Source organism: Saccostrea cucullata, unplaced genomic scaffold (assembly GCF_032062105.1).
Source record: "Saccostrea cucullata isolate Sc308-1 unplaced genomic scaffold, CSIRO_AGI_Scuc_v1 ctg7019, whole genome shotgun sequence".
Lineage (NCBI taxonomy): Eukaryota > Metazoa > Mollusca > Bivalvia > Ostreida > Ostreidae > Saccostrea > Saccostrea cuccullata.
Window position 1 is genome coordinate 2,691 of NW_026928164.1, and position 21,925 is coordinate 24,615.

A 21,925-nucleotide genomic window follows, 5' to 3' on the forward strand; every position below is an offset into this window, starting at 1 on the left:
TACGATATATTAATATTTCAGATGCTTATTGGTTTAGAATCATCAAAATTTGTCAGTTGATGTATCTTGGGTCTTTGGAGTGTATCAACTGAAAAGAAGGTCACTATATGACATATTTTTGAAATTTTACGGGTATTTCGAAATATTTGAGATACTAATGGCTTTAAATCATCAAATTTGTTACTAGTATTTGTGGCATTTTGGGGTCTCGGAGTATGTTTACCAAAAATAGGTCACTGTGACCTAATTTTGGAATGTTATGGCTATATCTGTATATTTTAAGATAATAAGGGGCTTCAATTCAAATTGTCCTCAGTGTGTTTTAACTGAAATGTAATAACATACTTTTGGAATATCAGAGAAACACATTTTCCCAAAAACTTATGAAAATAAACCCCAAATTAAACCATATCTCTTTCAAGCTCTTTTGATTTCATTTAAATGTTTCACCTGTAATCTTCTGAGTAAATATGATGGATTGGCTGTTATTATTTTTTTCCGACCTCACCACATCCATTTTATATCCCATTATATTTCAAACTTACTATATACATGTAAATAGTATTTATAGTTGAGGATGACCAAAATGCATATGTAAAAGAGAGGCCAAGTCACCTGAGTATAATTTAACTTGGAAAGAATTTATGGAATAGTTCTTTCATTTTTAAGCCCCCAAATTTATGCTATTGAATCATTACATTTTTCTTGACTTTATGATTTTTATTATTCCATAGAAAATTATACAAGTCTTTTTCAAAAGCACTCATGACATCATCGTTAGGATTTGGTAAAGTGAGTACAAGATGATTTAGTTTAGGAATTAGTAATGTTTTTATTACAGTCAGTCTTCCAAGAGGAGTAAGTTTGCGAGCTTTCCATTGTGACATGTTTTTCTTAATTTCTTCAATTTTTAATTTGTAATTAATATCTACCATCTCATGTAAATCAACAGAAAACTTAACACCTAGTAAATCAAAGGATGTAGTACTGGGTTGGAATGGTTATTAATAAACTAGAGGTACTTTGAGCAATGAGCTCAATAAATGATAGTGTCCATGTTTTGCTGTGGAAAACCCAAAATATGTGTCGGATCAAAAAGTAAAATAGGAGGTGCACAATGTCAAGATTCTGTGAAAGTTTCGTCAAATTTCATTCAGTGGTCTGAGAGGAGTTGCGGATAAGAGATGGGTACACTAAACTGTAACAGACAGACGGACGGACGGACGGACATACCGATTACTATATACCCTCCCGCTTTTCAAGCGGGGGGGGATAATACAGAGAAAAAGAATGGCCAGGGCTCGGCACTATATAGTTAGTTTGGTAATCAGCAACAACTCAGAAACTTGCCAGAAACCCCCCTGTATATGCAGTGCTACATTCCGTCCATGTACTATCATTAAACCTTTCAATGGTACCTTAAATGTATAAAACAAAATTTTCTTAAGTACACTCAGCACAAACCCTATCACAGATTGGCCTTTTTTGGTTTTTAAATGACATTGCATGTATATATTTAAGATAAATATGTCTTACTTTTATTCATTTAGCTTTTCTGAGCAAAAAGCTCGTGACAAAGACCTAACGCTACATGGCCATTTGTAGTGATCATTATCATAAACTATGCATTTTGTTTTTCCGCTGAATGCTAGGTAGCCTGGAACAGGGAAGAGGAACTTCAAAGAATAAAAGTATTTTTACTAAATTATTAATACAACCCTGTCTTAATATTAGAACCTCCGACCCAGGGGCATGAAATTCATAACTTTGGAAGAAGCACTCTTGCTTTCAATAACTACTCAGTATGCATTTAGTTTGTTTTTTAGCTCACCTCAACGAAGTTGGGGGAGCTTATGTAATACCCTCGGCGTCGGCGTCCCAGGTTAAGGTTAAGTTTTTTGGAGCAGTTTTCTTTTTAAGTACTTCTATGTCATATATTGATTAGACATGCATGGAAGATGTTTCTAGTGTGTTTCATTGTACCAGTCAAAGTTTCAGATGCTGCAGTTTCAGCAAAGGAATGACCAGGTTAACATTTTTGGTGCAGTTTTTGGTGTAGGTCTCATTTCCGAGTAACTATGAGCCCTATGTTGACCAAACTTGCATGGATGGTACATCTTAGGATGAATGCTACCAGACTTGCTTCGGATGCTGAATCTGACCTACATTTCCGGTTGAGTGAACAGGTTAAAGTTTTTGGTGCAGGTTTCATTTCCAAGTTACTATGAGACCTATAATGACCAAACTTGCATGGATGGTACATCTTAGGATGTGCTACCAGACTTGCTTCGGATGCTGAATCTGACCTACATTTTCTGGACGAGTGAACAGGTTAAGTGTTTGGTGCAGGATTCATTTCCAAGTAACTTTGAGCTCTATGTTGAGCAAACTTGCATGGATGATACATCATAGGTTGCACACTAATGGACTTGCTTCAGATGCTGAATTCGACATACATTCCCAGATAATGGACCTCGTAAAAGTTATGAGTGCAGGTCTATTACCAAGAAACTTTAAGGCTTATATAAACCAAACTTGCATAAATGATGCATCAAGGGTTGAAAACTCTCAAACTTGCTTCAGATGCTGGATTTTAATTACGATTTCATGATGAAGAACTAGTTTGAAGTTTTTATATAGGTCTATTCCAAAGTATCAAATCAAAATTGCATAAATTGTGCATTTTTGGATGTACACTTTTTGTTGGTTAATTGTGTGACTTTGCTTACTTAAAGACAACATTCGTTGAGGTGAGCTCTGTAATCTCTGATTACTAGTACCTATGTTTTAAAAATCCACCAGAAAGGAATGAAGATTTTGATTTGAAAAATAATGCATTTTTCACTATAATTTTGCTTACTAACAAAGTAATTGTATCGACCATAGAACTTGCAAAATGATGACTTCAAACGTGCATCGTTGGATAAGCTGCAAAGAGAGGATCCTAGCAGTTACAAATCTTTGAATGGATAATTCAGCATGAGAGGAACTTTTACAAGTTACTCCTTTGATCTCCTTTCAATAAAACAAGATTTTCGATATCTTTACTGCAAAAAGGCGACCATTTTATTTACCATTGCACGCGGGATTATTCATTTTCTCAGCTTTATTCGTTGAATATTGTACACCTTATACACTCAGTAGGTAGTTAAATCATGACCTTAAAAACTGCAGTAACTCTCATGTTGAATCTTAGTCAATCAAAGGGATAATGATTATTCAATCATATATAAATGTGAATTGCTCGGTCAGTGGAGTGTTGCAATGATGCCTGACCTGTTGTTGCCAATTTTTGTTCATCTGAACATGTGATACAGTGTTCTAAAGATTATCGACACTGGATAAAATGTACAGGAAATATTGATATCTACAGTTTGCGACGTCTTTTCAGTTTTACAGTACACGTTTTCAAGTGAAAGAGTGTACACTGAGAGTAAATAATATAAAACAGACTGGCGAATGCTAAAATTTTATTTGTAACATAATATGTGATACAGACAGTCAGTATAAAAAATGAATTTCCCCCTTTCCTATTCTTCCTGAAAAATAAAATTTTCATTTGAATCAGTATAATATATAAATCCTTTTTATTCGTCATATACTTTTTATTTAAATAAATGATGCAATATCTTTTTGCAATCATAATTGTTATCTTACTTATATAAAACATTCGGCAAGGTTTTGGTTGTAAATTTTTCGATCAATTTTTTTTCACGCAAATCACCATGCATCATGAAAATTGATTTAATTAATATAATTGCCTTACCTGCTACTTTTTAACTACCAACAGAGTCGAAGAAAGCCTCGTTACTCGACGTAAGGGAGGCAATCAGTAATGGAGCAAAGATGGCCAACAATACGACTAAAAATGAATATTTGGTAATTTCTTATATCTGTAATCGGAATCGTACTTTTCTTTTCTTTTTTTTCTTTTCCCTTTTTAAAGCTTTATGGATTAGTCTCTTATAGGAGGATATCAAGGATCAAAACATCTTGAAGACGTCACTTATAATCAGAATTTTTAAAAGAGAAATTTGACTTACAGATAATAATGATTGGGATAATGGAGCCACCAGATCCGCCAAGAAGATTTCCACTTCCGCCTCCAAATCCGACACTTGGACCACCGCCAACGGCAACGTATGATGGCTGAACGTATTGTAATTTGGCATAAGTTGGTTTAGCGTAGTATTGGGCGTACTGGGTGGTGGCTGGTCTATATGTTTGTTGGTAGGCATACTGTTGAACTTGGGGGTATACTGATTTGCCACCATATCCTCCTCCATAACTTCCAGCATAAACACAGACAACTGCACCCAGTACAGCCAACAAGGAAAGTACTGCCTTCACTGTAAAATAACTTAACGGTGAGTTTTAGGCACATTTCATGAAAATCTTTCAGGTTATGTTTGATCTAGCAAAGAATGTAACTAAACATTTGACTTTTGCACTGATTTTTGAATTCTACAGTGCATGTATTACGTTAGATTTTATCTTTTAACATCAATTTCGTCGAACGTTTAAAAAGAGACAAATATATTGTAGATTCTAATTCAAAGGGAACAATCCAAGCTCACTTTTTTAGCGCCTGCAGTAAGTTCAGGGGAGATGCACCTCAATGGGATAATGCAGATCTCCGGCTTGTTATATAGTAACCTCTGTGACTATCCTGCGAGGAGTGACAACTTGTGACCGACCAGTCGTAAACTCTGTAGTCCTTGTTGGCGTAAATACTCCCGTGTCGTTTTTACAAACATAATGTAAACGACTTTGGGCATCTTATTAATATGAAAAAATGTCACGCACTCCTTCTATAGAATAATGTTATTGGCTGCCACGTTGCCTCATGAATCTACACATCGTTTATTTCTAGCATTTTCTTATTCATAATTCTCAGGTGTATGATATTATGGGTAGTTTACTGACCTATTTTCAGTATTTGACATAGACAACCATTTACATGACTATTTGACATAAGTCTGTTTTATCCATTTTTCTGTAGCGTTTTCGTGTGTTTCTGTAAAGTTTTTATGTTATAAAAATCAAGAATACGTAATAATGTTAAGTATACTTTTAAAACTATTCCTAAAAAAATTTCTAAGCAAACATTCAATTACATTATATATATATGTTGTTTAATTACCTTTTCTGACACCCATCTGGAACTTGGACATGAGAATGGGATATTAAAACTTATCTTCAAATGCATGCACCGTATAACAATAGTTCGTTTTCAGAATTTCAAGGACAGCAATTTTCTATCAACACTGATCAAGTAAGTAAAAAGCTTTTACTAACCACTATATGAAAAATATTTTTATATGTTGTGTTTCTCAACAGCCTGCTTCGAAGGAAGACAATCCATATACTTTATACTTAAGATTTCTTATTTATTGACAAAAGAATTTTTCTGAAGTTCCCATTCGTGAAGGAGGTTCCATGTACAAGAGGAGGTAAAAACTTAATGTTAGCGCACAAGCAAATCCTTAATTTGGCTAGATGAAATTTGTTACTTTTGAAATAGAAAACAGTTATTCCTTTTCTGAAATATATCTTTATATCAAGTTCCGGAAACTATCAATTCATAAATAACATAAGAAAAATAATTTTTGTTAAAGGACATGCTAAGGCAAATTTTGAAACAGCAAAATAGTCTCCAAAAAACCAAAATAGAAACAAAAAATAATAAAAATATTAATAAAATGAATCAATAAACAAAACAAAATGAAAAAAAAATCAAGTACTAGTAAGTTTTCAAAGTAAAAATTGAGATAAAGCGAAAAAACACCACTACGTACAAAAACCCTGAAATATTTTAATATTGGGATACAGTAATGGTGAAAGGGGGCACCGTTTTCGAGAATAAAACATGCCTTAAGAATAGTAGTCTTTGTGCAAAACTCACCTAAATTGCACAATGATATGGAAAAAAGGGAAAATGAAAGAAAACAGATCGAAGGTCAAGGACAGTTCTGTTAGCAAAGCGATTCTCTAAATAATTTAATACTAAAATGTCTAAATACAAAAACAGAATGTGTTTAGGTTGACATAAAGGGTAATCGTTTAGAAAAGGAATCTTATTTTATGCTACAGGACATTTGTGGATATAAAAAAAACTTCTATATACTAGTATCCTATTTTCTTTACTTTATCAGGCGTGTACGGAATGAATGTAGGGTGAGACCGGCCTCACCCTACATTCATTCCGTACACGCCTGATAAAGTACTTCAAAGTTGATCTGAAAAGGTGCTTGGGTTTCCGATTGACCTATCTTCAAATGAATTAGAGATAGATACAATTGAATTAAAGATAGGTCTAAATGAATGAAAGATAAGTATAAATAATTACAACTGTTTCGAAATAGGTGTAATTATTTATACCTATCTTTATTAGACCTTTCTTTAATTCAATCCTCTTTTATACTATTTTATCCCAATATTAAAAGATTTCAGGTTTTTCTGCGTAGTGGTGTTTTTTTTACTCATTTTTACTTTGGAAACTTACTTGATTATTTTTTTTCAATGAATAATTAAACCTAGGTTTCAATAAATTACACATAACTTTAATGGAATTTTACCTATCTTCAATTCAGTTCAATTGATGATAGGTTCAATTGTATATATATTGAATATTATGCAATTGAATTATTGAGTTCAGTTATATATAATTCATTTGAAGATATGTATAATTAATTTAAAGATAGGTACAATGAAACATATGGAGATAACGAACAGTATTCCAGATCTAAAGTCCATAAAAGAATACAAAATAGGACCTCCAAAACATCAGAGGTGAGATCAGGTGCCAACGAGGAGTGAGCAGCCCCTGCCGACCGATCAAACCCGCCATGTCTCTTTGTCGTGATCGGGGAATAACAGGAAAATCCGTCGTCAATTCAGTGTTTAAATAATGGACTAACAATTAGTATGAAAAATGTCAGTCAGCATTTGACTCAATGATAAATTGCATTTGCTGACAAGATCATTGTATCGACCATAGAATTTACGAAATGTTCGTTATCTCCATATGTGTCATTTCATTCTAACAATGATTCGATATATCTCTTTAAACACCAAATAAAAATCTGAGACATCTGTTTCATATTTGCATATTTAGCTAGAAAAAAATGTTAATGGTACACTTACAGCAAAACTTTTTGATAAAGGTTATGACTTTTCAATTACAAACTTCCTTTAATTGTGTAGCAATATACCATCATCACCTGCATATGGATTAAATACGTCTCCCAGTTCATTCGATACTCAGAAGCATGTTCTTTGTATGAACAATTTCTAAAACCAGACAAGTTTTCGACAGCAAATTCTCTACCAAGCCGTTATCTTTACTCTTTACCAAAATATTAACTGCTGTTAGAGAGCACCCTACTGAAGAAGTACTGTGCTATATTATTCTAGAAGTGCAGGTGTGTTGATTAATTGATTATATGTTGTTCAGATCCAAGTTTGTTCTGCTTCACATTTTTGATGTTTTACAGGATCTTTGCGCTCGATTAGTGCTCGTTATTGCATAAGTGTAGTGATATTATATTAACTCCATATCGAGGTTAAAGTAGAATTTTACTATTTATAATAGGAATGTAGACTATAGAAATCCCGCTTGCAAAATATTGATTTTGCTTTAACATTTACGGATCATCTCAATATGAATGTGCAGATCTCCTGGATGTTTTTCATTTTGAGTTCCCTCGATATATTGGTATACATTGATATGTTGATGCGAGATATATTGTTTCAATATTAAAATTATAATAACCATTGTTAATTGTTAGAATATAGAGATGAATATATCTTGTAGCCAAATTGAAAGCCAAATCTACATTTTGTTTATGACATTTAAGTGTTGAACGACATGCATTTGCTCCATTTAAAAATAAAATAGAATGACCTATATAATTGAAAAAAGGGTGTATTTGGTGCCAATGAAATGCTAACATATTGAAGAAATGGATCTATAAAATTCATAGGCAATCATGAACCCCAACTTCTTTTTTTAATCAACTTCAGAGTATTTCTGCGTGGAATCATAATATATTTAACAACTTTTTTTGTCGACGACCAATCTCAAAATTTAAGATTGATGAGTTTCATTTTCATTGAAGAAAATTTTTTCAATGAATTGTGGCATACTCCTCGATTGATTTAAAAGAGATATGAAGTTATGTTGATATTTGAAAATCATAGTTTAATCGATGGTCATTATATATTTTATGTTATATTTAATTATTAGTGCATTTACTTCACCAGTGTTGATATGCCCATGCAGCAGTACTATAGTGAAACCTAGAAGTGTTGCATCTTCGCTAGCCAAGTGTTTTTTGGTTAATGGGGAGTGGAGTGGATCGAAAAACCTTGGCTAGCGAAGATGGAGGTACTGTGAGCACTGAGCTCACCAAATGATCTTCCACCGCCTTCCATATGTTTTGCTATGAGAAACCCTAAATAAGTGATCAAAAAGTAAAATAGAAATTGCGCAATGGCTTCGTGTACTACAGAATCTGTGAAAGTATTTAATTTTATCCAGTGATATAGGAGGAGTTGCGGATAAGAGATGGGTACCCTTCATTATTAAAGACACAATGGCAGTGCCCGGAAAACCCAAAATATATGTGTGATCAAAGAGTAAAATAGAAGATTCTATGAAAGTCTCATTTGATTTCATTCAGTGGTATAAGAGGAGTTGAGGATATGAGATGGGTACCTCTAAAGCCTAACAGGCGGACAAACCTTCAGATGCACGGACATCCCAATCACTATATACCCTTTCCACTTTTCAAGCAGGGGATATGATATGGAAGCATAAGGATACTTCATTAGACGTTGTATTAAACGGTAATTCATTGGGCAATGTATACGAGTAATTCGTTAATAATTAAAACCTTTGGACAACATTTGCGAAATATCTGTTAAAAATGCAAATGGACTGTTGACTTAGAATAAAAAAATATGTTTGAACCAATGCAGTACAATATGTTTGAATCAATGCAATACAATATATCTAGGACTTTCATTTTTTTTTTGTATCTTAAAATTGATGATTAGTTGATATGTAATAGTTATTGCATATTTATTATGGAGTATTCTGTTTCATTTAGATAAAGGACAATGCCTTGGTGATAAATTATTTTGAAATTTTATAGACTTTACATGAAAGGGGGAGGGCGAAATAAGTTTTAAGAACTTCTACCCAATACCCTTGTATATGTACATTGTATTACAGTAAAATATGTTCAAATCAATAATTTTGTTACACAGTTTTTGTAGGCTCCACCCATCGGTGTATCTATAGTCATTGTACACTTTATTTCAAAGGAAAAACACCATGATATAAAGAAAAGGAAATACAATATTAATTTTACTGTATTTTAGAGAGTGTATAAATTTGGTTAAAATGCCCAGAAAAATCCATTTTAATTTTCGTTTGTAATTAATTTGATGTTTTTATGTACCGGTATTGCAATGAACAAAAACATCTTTAAATTAAAATATGGTAAAATAAAGAAATAGCTTTTTGTAATGAAGGTAATACATGTACTAATGTTATCAGCGTCTAAATATATACCTACTTGTACATGTTTTATGATATGAAAACATTTGAAATTTTGTTTGTATGTAAAAGACTGGCTTGGCGATCTTATTATTGAAATTATTTTTTTGAATTATGACGTCATAACTAAATTTAATTCTGAAAACGATTTTATAATAGACCCTCTAATGTAATGAAAATGGAATATACCTTTGCGAAAATGTATTTAATGACAAAATGAAAATGTATTGCAGTATTTTTACATTTTACAGCTGCATGTGTTTCCATATTTTTCGTTACAAATAGTAACGCTTACGTCGTGAGAGAATGTGTAAAACAGTCGAAATCTCATATGTACTCATATTCTTTTATGAAAAATAAACTAACAAAGCAGTATTACTGTACAGGTCAAAGAGTGATAAAATGGCTTTAATATTGTGAATTGCTTTAATTGATACAGGCAGTCAACATAAACCCTTTCCCTATTGTTCCTGAAAATAAAATGATATATTATCATATATGCAATAAATATTCTACGAAAATTTAGAATTGAAAACTATATGCAATCAAAAATTATAAATAATTTGTGATTATCTCATTTTTTGATTAAATGTTGAGAATCTTTGTCTGGGATACTAGTCTTTACAGAGATAGAGAACAAATTAAGCAAAGACAATCATTCATCCAGGAAATAGTGCGAAAGATTCATTTTTTCTGTTTCTTTTATTTATTGAAGAGGCATAAAAAAAATTGAAGCAAATATAGGTTGTAAAATACGAAAGCCTATAAGGATCCATCTAGAGAGAAAAAAAATTTTTAAAAGGCGTTCTTTACGAAAGCCTATAAGGATCAATCTAAATAGAAAATTTTTTTTAAAGGCGTTATAACGCTTTTGGAAAGGCATAATAACGCGAAAAGGGCGTTATTACGCCTTTTCATTCCAAAAGGCGTTATTACGCCTTTTTAAAAAGCATTATTCCGCTTTTTTAAAAGGCGTTATTTCCAAAAGGCATTATTACGTTTTTTATTTTCAATACATGACTAAACATATTTAGCCCAACCGAGGGGGAGGGGGTGCAGAAATCTTACCTTTGGGACATGAATTTCAAAATTAGATATAGGCTAATTTCTCAAAAAATAATTTAAACAGATCTAAAGCAATTAGATTTCCAGGAAAAGAGATTTTTAAATGCGTCATACATTGTCAATGTTGGACCAACTACATATAAGTCCTTCTTTAATACCAGACACATCTCTACCAAGGGTCATTGATTTCAATTGCTCATTTTACCCATGCAAATAGTTTGCCTGCTTTTTTAAAAAAAGAGAGAAAAATATCTTCAAATGACATGAATATTAATACATGGCAAACAAAGCTCCAAGATACATCTGCCTATATATATATCCTAGATCTTCACAAATAGAGTGTTGCCTTCTCTTAATACGAATGAAATCAGTTGTCAGTGAGATGTGCAGGAATATAGAGAATTGCACAAATAAAGATGGCTTTAATTAAATCTTTCATGCATCTATTAACATAAAATAACGCCTTTCCATTTTCCTTTTCAAGTAGGGCAGTAGTACGAGTGCGGATGGGGTACCCCCCTCCAAACATACACACTTTTTGGGGAAAAGTCTTGCTACAGTTTAAATATTATAATTAACTATTGGTTGATTGGTTCCAGAACATTTTGTTGCAGTATGTAAAACTGTGGCAAATTATTGCATTTAGATAAAGTTTTACCGAGGAGTCCCCCACCAGTTTGGCCAGTAGAGTGGAGGTTGGGGTGGGGGTGGGGCTATTAAAAGCACGGGCCTGTTAAATGCAAAATAATGGTTATTCAAAAAGCGTAATAAACCTTTTGGAAAGGCATAATAACGCCTTTAAAAAGGTGTAATAATGCCCTTTAAAAAGGCGTAATAACGTCTTTTGGAATGGAAAGGCATAATAACGCCTTTTTTTCGCGTTATTACGCCTTTTCAAAAGGCGTTATAACGCCTTTTAAAAATTTTTTTCTCTTTAGATTGATCCTAATAGGCTTTCGTAGTTAAACTTGATATTTGACATTTAAAATAATAAAAAGTCTTTCGTAGATGGCACTGAATATAATAAACTAAATGGACATTTTATTGCATAAAATCTATAAACATAAATATTAAGACATTTTTTTACGAACCTTTTATTCTTTATCTACTAACAGAGTCAAAAAAAGCCTCGTTACTTGAAGCCAGTGAAGCAATCAACAAGGGGGCGAAAATAGCCAACAAAACAACTGAAAGTAAATTTATACTTCATCAGATTTATTTTATATTCATATTAAGCAAGAAGAATATCTTTGTGAATATTATCAATTTAATGAAGAGATGAAGAAGAAAACATGAATAAAAAAGCTAGAAGTAATAATAAATAATCCGTAATAATCCTTAAAGATGCGGGATGATACTCACAGATGATAATGATTGGAACAATGGCTCCCAGATTTGATCCTCCTCCTATTCCGGCGCCGTAGCCGCCGCCTCCGAACAGGTTCCCGGAGTTAGATCCTCCCGATCCCAAGCCACCGCCGCCGTAGGCTGGTCCGTAAACAACAGGTTGTTGTCGGACTTGGTAGTACATTTGTGGTGCTCTGTATGCAAACTGTTGATAGCCGCCATAACCAGCACCAAAGCCGCCATAGCCTTTAGCATAAATGCAGGCAACGACACCAAGAAGAACGGATAGTGCTAGCGTGAACTTCACTGTGGAATTATGGATTACTTTCATTAACTATCCTAATTAAAATGTATTACAATGTAAAATGATGTACCGAGCAAACAAAAATTTTAGATTTTGGGGGGGGGGGTGAAATTCTTTATTTTTATGAGTCTTGTTCTTATGTCTAAGAATTAAGCAATTAATAATTAAATAACAATGAGCAACAATAAAATTAATAAATAAGTAGGTAAACAACATTCATTTAATAAAAGACGACAGACCAAATCAAAACTTTAGGGGGAAAATTAAATGGTAATTAAACCTTTTTTGTGTTTTGGAAACATTGAAATATTTATTTGTTTTAAAGAAAAAAATAAAGAAATCAAAAATCCTTACTTATGTCGCCCTGGTGCGATAAAGGAGAGACTCGTCACTGTATGAATAAGTTGTATGCAGGCTTATAAAGTCTCAGCCAATGACGCTTTATTGAGAAGGAGCGAATTACATTCTAATCTACATAATGTGCCCTACGCACTAGTGGAGAACCAGTCCTTCCAATCAGGCGAAGTGTAGGATATTGTCACTCAAGCGATGAACCAATTAGAGAATGAATTTAGTAAAACGTATTGCTAAGGAATTCACTGTTTTCTTTATTCAGGTATTATATATGTATAAATGTATTCTTTTTAAAATTCAGAGATCATATTAAGCTTTTATTTGGTAAAATTCTTTAGGAATTAATTTTTTGTTACCATTTACCATTCGTAGGATTTATGGAACTGTGTTTAGAGTCCACACTACCAGACGAGAAACTGCTCTTCTTCCATGGAACATTGCAAAATATAACATTTTTAATCAAGACGAATCCCTGTTTATATAGCGAGACAGCTATTTTTCGTTGAATTACTTTCTTACGCAAGAGGCGTTTTGGTGCCTTTTTTCAGACTGTGTTACAGGGAAATCTTATATGGAAAATTGCCTCGTATAATTAGTTATCAATACTTTTCCCATGTCTAACTTAAGAGTATATATGTTCTTCGTAAGTGGTTTGATGCTTGCAATTTAAATAGCTTAATAAGTATTATGGATAGTGAAACCCCAGTCACATTTTCAAAAACGACCAACGGCCGACGGTTTTTGAAGCAAAAATAGGATTCTTCGGGTGACAGTCGGCAGTTCATCGGCCGTTGTCTTGCCCGATTTTGGCCTCGTTTTTTGTCGGCCGACCAATTTTGTGTCCTTCGGTCCAAGTTATAATTTTTTCTGCGTCGGTGGCCGGTTTCTTCAACTGAAGTTATCCGTCGACCAACCTTCGATCATCGTCCGACCATCGGCGGTCAGTTTATTAAGTCGGTCGTCCGTCGTTTGACAATAAGGGTGTCCAAAATTTCGGCCGACGGTTAAAATCAAACTGTAGCTCAGAGCTCGATGATCGGGCGACGATTGGTCGACTTGTTATCATGTTGTAAATTTTGAATTTACTAGGGGGAGGTAAATGCAAAATTTACGTTGTAAATTTTGCATTTACTTCCCCCTAATAAATTCAAAATTTACAACATGATATTGTGAATATTTAACCTATTAAGGATACATAATACAAACAACATTTGATGCATGGATTGACATACATTTTTTGAACGGAAATAACTTAAATAATTAATCCGTAAGAATACTAAGATATAAAGAAATCTTAAGTATTCTCTGCTGCTTAGATATGTGTCATTTGTCATTTTAATTAATGTAATTCTATACAAAATTTAGCACACATTTTCAACATTGAGTCACAATCTTACAAAATTCTGCCACTTTGCCTTGCAAACATTACTCACGTCACCTATCTGAATATAGATCTATGAAAAATATTGCTGATTTCTAAAGAAAAAAGTTTTTTTTTTGTTATTTTTCAAAGTCATCGATGTTTCTAGGAATTAATGTGACTGCTCCGTGTGGACCGATTCTCATGTCGGTCGATCATGTTCTTTCAGCCGACAAGACCAGAAAAATTTAGTCGCCCGACCATCGGCTTAAATTTGACTTTAGGCATAAGAGTCCCAAAAACTAAAAAAAAAAACCCATCAAGTTAGCTTTACAAATAATAGTACATGTGTAAATGTATTATATTTTCAACAAATACAACGTATCATTTTCTCGAATGCTCAGCTAAATTTTTTCAAACCGATTATTAGAGCATTGTTAACTTTACACCCTAACTGTTTACGGATTGATCATGACAAGACGCACTCGGTAGGTTTAAGGGGGATGTACAAGCCATATTGGATCTAGTCTGGTGTAAACTAAGAAATACCAAGAATGCGCTTAATACTCTACTAAACTAGCTCAAAGTTACTCAAAGTGCTAATGCACTAATTATCTACTGTTAGAGACCAAAATTAGTAAACAATTAAGTTTATTTTGTCTTAATTAGAAGAAAATTAATCATGTTAGAACTGCGCAGCTACAGCATTCATGAGATGAAAAATGCGTTGAAAATGGAGTTAGTTTGATTCATTGATAATATGGCTACAACCATTTGTTTCGTTTTTTTCTTGTCATTATCCATAATTCTTGAAAATTTGATTTTTCATATGGGTGTCTTCCTGAGGCCATGTGTTTATTTCGTCCGCCATTCCTCTGTCACACAGAGTTCGAATAACAATGATTTTAGAATAAATGCAACCATAATAACACCAAGACAAGAAATTACTAAGTAATAATCATTAGGTTATATTACTTACTACTTTTATTTGTTGCATCACATCGTCTGATTAATGAAAAAACGCGATTTTAACCTCAAACCAGCAAATCGGGAAAAACTTTTCTGTTTACAACTCGAAATTCCTCGCTAAAATTATTCCACTAAGCACATGGTTGGCATGTGCATATATCTGGTTTGGATAAATCCGTTTATTACCATGATTATATTTAATTTTTCATGGAACAAGTCTTGATAATTTGTTGGTTTCTTTAAAACTCAAGAAAAAAATATAAAAATCTCCTAAACATATGTGTTTACGGTGGGTCTTTTTTCTGTGGCGAAAGAAGTTATTTTCAAATGGGGCACTGCAAGGAGGATGCTAAGCATTTAATTTGAAAATGTTAAACAATACGCAGTGCATGAAAAATAAATTGTAATTACATGTCTTACATTCGAAAAGTTGGTACATATGTCTATTTTGTTTATAAGTTAGATAGAAAAAATAGGCATTTATAGGATTTCCTTCAGGCACCTCACATAAATAGCTAGAATGTTTGCAATGACCCACACATTGTATGGGGTCATGTTTGGACACAAAAACGCATCATGTCTCATTATGTTGACAACGTTGTATAAGCTCTCGCTCATTGAACATACGAAACTTGATAAAGTATAATGAGTTGTTTCTATGAAATTTAGAAGCGAGCACAATGTTAGCAATGAAAGGTCCATTGCATATGCTATGTCTATCATCGCAAAAAAAGTGAGTGCTAACCCCCCCCCCCCTCCCCCGAAAATCCTTTGTTTGTTTTTCAGAATAGTGTCAAAAATAAAAAAAAATTGCATTACTAAGTATGTGATGGAACATGTACTAGCCTTATAATACCACCTGTTATAAAAATATTTGGTTGCCCTCTCTCCCGATCTACTGCCTAGAAATGGCCCGACTCATTTTTTTAACATTTCATTACACGTTATTTTTTTCTTTTTCTTCCGTAAACAATTCTACGGAAGCCCTGGAGGGACATTGACTTACTTGTTATGACTTATTTGTTATAACTTTTTTGTTTTGACTTATTTATTGTGAATGTTTCGTAGCTAGTTATAACTAAGTGTAAGAAAGCTATTGAAAACCTGTTGCTGGGCTTACTTTTATGATAAAAATGATATTAAGTCCTGTTTTAACTGTGGTTTTTGATTAACAAATTGTAGTTTAACGTCCAGTACAGTTGTGATTTCTAAAGTAAATATTCTTGTTATAACTTAATTCTTATTTTCTAAAAGTTATTAAGTAATTCTTAGATGTAACTTCCAGTTTGCATGATGATTGACAAACTGACAATCACTACTATCTATTTCATTTTGTCGTTAGTAATTAATTCAAGGACTTTTTTTCTGAAACTTTTACGTTGTCTTCATCTTTCACACCACTTTTTGTAAACTAAACTTGTCATAACAAATTCAAAATAACAAGAATTCAAAGTTAATTCATATAATTCATAAGAACTAAGTCAAAATACATAAGAACTAAGTCATAACACATAAGAAATAAGTCAAAACACTTAAGGAATAAGTCAATATCTCTCAAGGGCGTCCGTAATTAACAGATGAAAATTTAGTAATCACATCAGTTTTGTACCTTTAACTACAAAAGTACAATTAATCGTTCTCAATAGCTTACATACACTTAGTTAGAAGTAACAAAAAAAATCTCAAAACAAATAAGTCAAAACAAAAAAGTTATAACAAATAAGTCATAACAAGTAAGTCAATGTCCCTCCAGGGCTTCCGTACAATTCTGTTTAAATTTTAAGGATTTTTTTTTCTCACCTATAAATACGGACCCAATAATTTTTCACTGAGTTGGAAAGACCACCAAACATCATTTTAAAGATGTTTATAGGTTGATTTTTTCTCTTTACTTTGTACAATTGTAATTTTAAAAATATGGGCAAATAGAAAAAAAATTATGTTCAAACTAAATAAATTACTTCAAGCCACACTATAACACCTTTCCTCTTTTTAAAGTGTTCATATTATTTGAAATATTTTGCAACTGTAATTCTCTTCTACATTTAAAGATTGTTATGCCCTCCATATTAAGAAGAGGTCTGGAAAACAAGATTCTGTGCTAAAAATAGACCACGTGCTGCTATCCATGAACTACTTTCATGGTTCTTTACACTCTTTTTGAAGACAATGGTACCTTGTTTTGAACTTGAAATTATCATTTAAAAGTGCAAAATTTAGACATTTTCTCAACAAATGGTTGTAGAGAGAACATTAATGCACAGTTTGCATATTTTTTTGAATTTTTTAAGGCTCTGCTGAATTCTGTAGCTGCGCAGTTCTAAGGAGCATATCAAAAGCATTTTTCTGCAAAAGTATAGATTATATATGCACAACATGCATTCGGTTATGCATATTTATTTTATCTTTATCAAAAATACTTAAAATTTGATCAAAATATAATGTATTTTAGCCATTTGAAGAAATGTTTACATTTTGCGTTCACTGCACTAAAGGTGGCCGTACATCCCCCTTAAGTGGTTGACAGGGTATACAAACTCCTACAGGACAACTGGTCCCAACTCTGATGCTTTGGAAGCCCGTGTCTGCTCTGCTCCTTATTTGTAAATTGTTTAAATGGAGTTCTTTTGTAAAATGGAAAAGTGAAAGTGGTTGGGAGAAAAAGTTTGTTGCTATTAATACGTAACCAATGAAAAGCTTTTTGTCCACAATAGATGTTTATCCTCTATATGCATTTAATTAAAAAGAGTATTTCATCAAATGATGAGTGTAAAATATAAAATGTAAAAATACACCCGGGTGGAATTCGAATTTTGCAAAATTTACTATCACTCTGATTTCATGTTCCCTATATTTCTCCGTCTGAGTAAATTCAGAGTGACATATGCCCCTGTTTCCAAAATTTTAGTTAATTGGATTTTTAAATTTGTTTTATATAATATTGAGATCTGTTTGACTATTTTAAACTCAATATAGCTTGAAATGTTAATATTCCACTCAAAATCAAAATATTTTATTTCTTTAAACACATTATGCTTTTTCCTGAAAAAAAAGTATTTCAACAAAATAATGAAACGTCTTGAGATTTTGGAGAATATCTTGAACAGCCTATTTCGAAATTATTTTTCTTCCATTTAATAAGCTTTGTAAAACTCTACCTGGTAATTCACTCATTCTACTCAACCGCTTCTTCCCGTAGCTTTCCGACATGCTTGAAAAAATACTTTGAATGTATTTACATAACCGAAGGTTCAAGTTTTATACAAAATGGAGCAGCTGAGTATTTATTCAAGTATTTTTAAGCAAGGTTGTGTTTCCCTCGTGATGTATTTTAGGTATTCTTTGCATTCCCTGGAGTTCAGCTACTCTACAGATAAGAGATATTAATATCTTTGGGAAAGGGTTGTCATGGAAGTCTATTTAACACATTCGAATTCGAGCTCTAGGTTGCTTTTCTGTTTTGGGAAGATTCCTATAATTTGCTATTGCCATTCTTCTACCTTCTTTTCTCAAGATAATTTTTTGTTTATTTCTAGAGGTGTGAATTCTCTCATTCTACTTTCACTTCTAGTATTTGCGGGCATACTAGTATTATTTTGTATAAAAAGGCATTATTTTCAAAAACAATATATGTATAAATGAAACACATGGAAATAGCGAACAATATTCAAGATTAAAAGTCCATAAACAATACAAAATAGGAGCAGAGCAAACACGGACCTCCAAAACATCAAAGGTGGGATCAGGTGACATGGAGGAGTGAGCATCCCCTACAGCTGACCTGTCATTTAAAAAATATTGAACTACGTACTCCTATCCATGCCTTATTTTTACAATTATTTACTTCTGATGTTTCTGAAAATGCCTACCTTGCAAGGAAATCTATCTTGAATAAAAAAAATTAATCTACATTAAATAAGGAATGCACTTTGAAGTAATTGTTAGATCCATATATGTTGTGTCAAAGCACAGAATAAAGAAAACACAATAGGATTGCTGTCGTTTATTTATAGAGTACGTCAATGTTTACTCAGTTTGTATCTCTTTCCCAATATATCTGAAATAAAATCAAAAAAAGCTCAACTCTGTTTATCAATTTAAAAAATGCCATTGAATCTTTGTTTGAATGGAAAAGTTGTTCCTTTATTCCAAATATAACAGAATAATGGAAAATGTGTATTTTTGGCTATACAGAATTCATATGTCTTTAACCTTTCTTACAGGAATTGCAGACCATGTGAAACATATGAGATAAATCTTCGCGGAATTCGCGACTAAATTATATTTTCGATCATATACTGTCCAGTTGTTCATCATATATTTAATAAACAAAATTACTCCATGCTAGCCAAAATTTATCAGCACTACGTATACTAAAGGTTTATATATTTGAAAAATTAAGAAAGGTGTCATGCAGTTTAGAAAGGATGTAAATTTAACCTTAAAAAGTTAGTATTGTTGGTCAAACAAACCTTATTCCTCTTATTTACTGACGCTATCATAAAAGGCATCATTGCTGAACGTCAAGGAAGCAATCAACAGTGGAGCAAAGATAGCAAGTAAGACAACTGCAAAGAAACCAACTCCAACTCAATACTTCAAAATTAGTGAAATATTGTATAAGCTATACGATTTCATTTTCATAAACTCAGATTAAAAGTGTACAAGTATCACATTGCTTACAAATGATAATGATTGGTATGATGGATCCAGTGTCTGATCCGTAACCACCGGCATACACCGGCTGCTGTTGGTAGTAGATTGGTTTCTGGTACTGGACGTACTGTTGATAACCCCCATACCCTAAATGACCACCAATCCCGTGTCCACCGTAACCCCCAGCGGTCACACACGCAGCAACACTCAGTAAAATAAACACACCTAGTGCTACCTTCACTGGTAAATGATAAAAAGATTTAAAAACTCTTAAATTAAATATTCCTTGCCGAATGTCATTTAAGAACGAAAATACATAATTTCACATACTGGTAATCTTAAACTTTGAAAGTTAATCATACAACAAAGGACCTTTATCATTATGATGTAGCTTTTTGAGACATCATCCCAGAAGGGAAAGGAAATACAAAAATTTTGTTGATTACATGTTTAGCTTTATATGTGGTGAGATGTTTTTTTAATTTTCAACATTTGGTTGATATTTTAATTTAAAGTAAAATAGATATTTCGAGCCAGAAAAAAAAATTAAGAGAAAATGAATTAATCATATTTGAAATATCAAATAATACATAAGAATATGTCTTACTTTTTAACTTATGTTGAAGAGAATATAAGACTTTTCCTCTTGCACTTACACTGAACTCAATCTTATATAAAGCCACAGACACCTCTGCACTCCCAGAAAAAACCGAATTACCTATTTAACAGCATTTTGTTTTCCGGCATCTTAATGTTACAACCAATCGGATTTAAAGAATATTGTACCGATAAGCATGCGGCCCTTAATAAACCACATTGTTATGAAATGTGAAATATAGTTTTCCAGGTTTTTTTCTGATTTGTTACCAAGTTCAATCACATAAGATATACATATGATTCATTGAGGATTCTAGATGAAGCGTTCGAATTCAGTTATATGGTACTGATCTTTAATTGTATCAGCACAGTTTTAAACTTTTCGAAGGAGTGTTTTTTTTTCAAGGAATAAAGATAAAGGAATTATGTTTACCGTTTCCTATATCATGATGAAGAGATACGTAGGATGTAACCGATTGATAGGGGATGCTCACTCCTCCATTGCTTTTGAACCCACCTCTGACGTTTTTAGGAAGTCCCGAGTTTGTTCTGCTCCTAGATTGTATTGTTTCAATGGACCTATGTGCTTTATTACTATTCCTCATCTTTATATTTCGTCATAATGAAAGGACAAATGCAAACAAGCAATATAATGTGAAGATTCTTCATCAGTATCGTTTTAATCCGGAAAAAAAAATCACCAAATCATTCTTTATTTGGTTAGATTTAAATAAATTTTGATACATTTAATTTAAAAATTACATTAAACGTAACCAAAATTCACATACAATTTAAATATATGAGGATTTTCAAAAACCTTGTACAGAAATTTTTACCAATTTAAATCATAGGGAGATTAAGGTACTGTAGACGTACTTTTTTCCACGAGGTCATAATTCCGCGGAATCTCAATTTCCGTTTAATCCGCGGGTTGAAAATTACGCGGATTTCTTAGACTGTCTCTATATGCCTTGCATTTATATTAAGTAAGCTTGGACAAATTTTCGCGGAAAATTGTGATCGCGTACATAGCGTACATAAATACCACGCAGAAAAAAGTACTTCTACAGTATTTGAATCGCGTTTAAACAATCTGAAGGAGGACCTTTGTGCACTTATGTAATACATTCTGTTATTGCCTTATCTTATCCATAAAACAGCTAAATGAAGAAATGAACTTGTCTGTAGTAAAAATAATAGAATAATTAGATTAACCACTTGCATTTCAAATAATACAATGAAATATATGGAGATAACGAACAGTATTCATGCTCAAAAGTCCATAAACAATACAAAATAGGAGTAGAACCAACACAAACCTCCAAAACATCAGCTCTTGGATCAGGTACAATTTGGAGAGAGAATCCTCTGCCGACCGGTCCTACCCGCCGTGCGTTCCTTGTCATGATTAAGAAATAAGGGAAAACAATCCGTCGTCAAATCAGTGTGAAAAATATGGCCTAACAATGAGTATGAACAAGATGTGTTTATGAAACTCTATGCCCCGTGGTAACATAATTCTGAAGTGGGACTAAGTCTGAAGTTACTCTTGACAGCGCAATAGTTATGGGCTAGGTTAAAGTTGACAATAGACAGACAAACAAGCAGGCAGACATGGCAAAAACAATATACCCCCAGGATCTTTCGATCCGGGGACATAAAAACATCAGTCAGCATTTGACTCAATTATAAATTGTATTAGCTGACA

General features: G+C 32.7%; 2 protein-coding genes and 1 long non-coding RNA gene across 5 annotated transcripts; all 3 read right to left on the bottom strand.

The window, feature by feature from the left end:
- Window positions 1-3,453: 3,453 nt before the first annotated feature.
- LOC134276650 (serine, glycine and glutamine-rich protein-like) lies at window positions 3,454-4,672 on the bottom strand. 2 transcript variants are annotated; one of them, XR_009994091.1, is made up of 4 exons: window positions 4,615-4,633; window positions 4,044-4,349; window positions 3,767-3,862; window positions 3,454-3,539 (listed from the first exon to the last, which is right to left on the bottom strand). XR_009994091.1 is itself a non-coding variant. In XM_062758921.1 (4 exons), coding segments are annotated over exons 1-3 (393 nt in total). In that variant the 5' UTR covers window positions 4,579-4,672; the 3' UTR covers window positions 3,454-3,539; window positions 3,767-3,776. The 2 variants fall into 2 exon arrangements, 1 of the variants encoding a protein (XP_062614905.1); XM_062758921.1 differs by having other exon boundaries at window positions 4,578-4,672.
- Window positions 4,673-9,897: 5,225 nt separating this feature from the next.
- Window positions 9,898-12,734, bottom strand: LOC134276651 (glycine-rich protein-like). 2 transcript variants are annotated; one of them, XM_062758924.1, is made up of 4 exons: window positions 12,636-12,734; window positions 11,993-12,283; window positions 11,722-11,817; window positions 9,898-10,035 (listed from the first exon to the last, which is right to left on the bottom strand). In XM_062758924.1, coding segments are annotated over exons 1-3 (378 nt in total). In that variant the 5' UTR covers window positions 12,637-12,734; the 3' UTR covers window positions 9,898-10,035; window positions 11,722-11,731. The 2 variants fall into 2 exon arrangements, with proteins under 2 accessions (XP_062614908.1, XP_062614907.1); XM_062758923.1 differs by lacking the exon at window positions 12,636-12,734 and having other exon boundaries at window positions 11,993-12,316.
- Window positions 12,735-18,916: 6,182 nt separating this feature from the next.
- On the bottom strand, window positions 18,917-19,854 carry LOC134276652 (uncharacterized). The gene is made up of 3 exons (XR_009994092.1): window positions 19,648-19,854; window positions 19,437-19,532; window positions 18,917-19,021 (listed from the first exon to the last, which is right to left on the bottom strand). It is a non-coding gene; the product is annotated as an uncharacterized LOC134276652 (long non-coding RNA).
- Between the last annotated feature and the right edge of the window lie 2,071 nt (window positions 19,855-21,925).

Excerpts from the sequence above, each read along its gene's own strand:
- LOC134276650 (XM_062758921.1), bottom strand. Across the intron at positions 3,863-4,043 it reads TATCCCAATCATTATTATCT|TCGTATTGTTGGCCATCTTT; the intron begins GTAAGTCAAATT and ends ATTCATTTTTAG.
- LOC134276651 (XM_062758923.1), bottom strand. The coding sequence starts at position 12,308 with ATGAAAGTAATCCATAATTCCACAGTGAAGTTCACGCTAGCACTATCC. Across the intron at positions 11,818-11,992 it reads TGTTCCAATCATTATCATCT|TTGTTTTGTTGGCTATTTTC; the intron begins GTGAGTATCATC and ends ATTTACTTTCAG.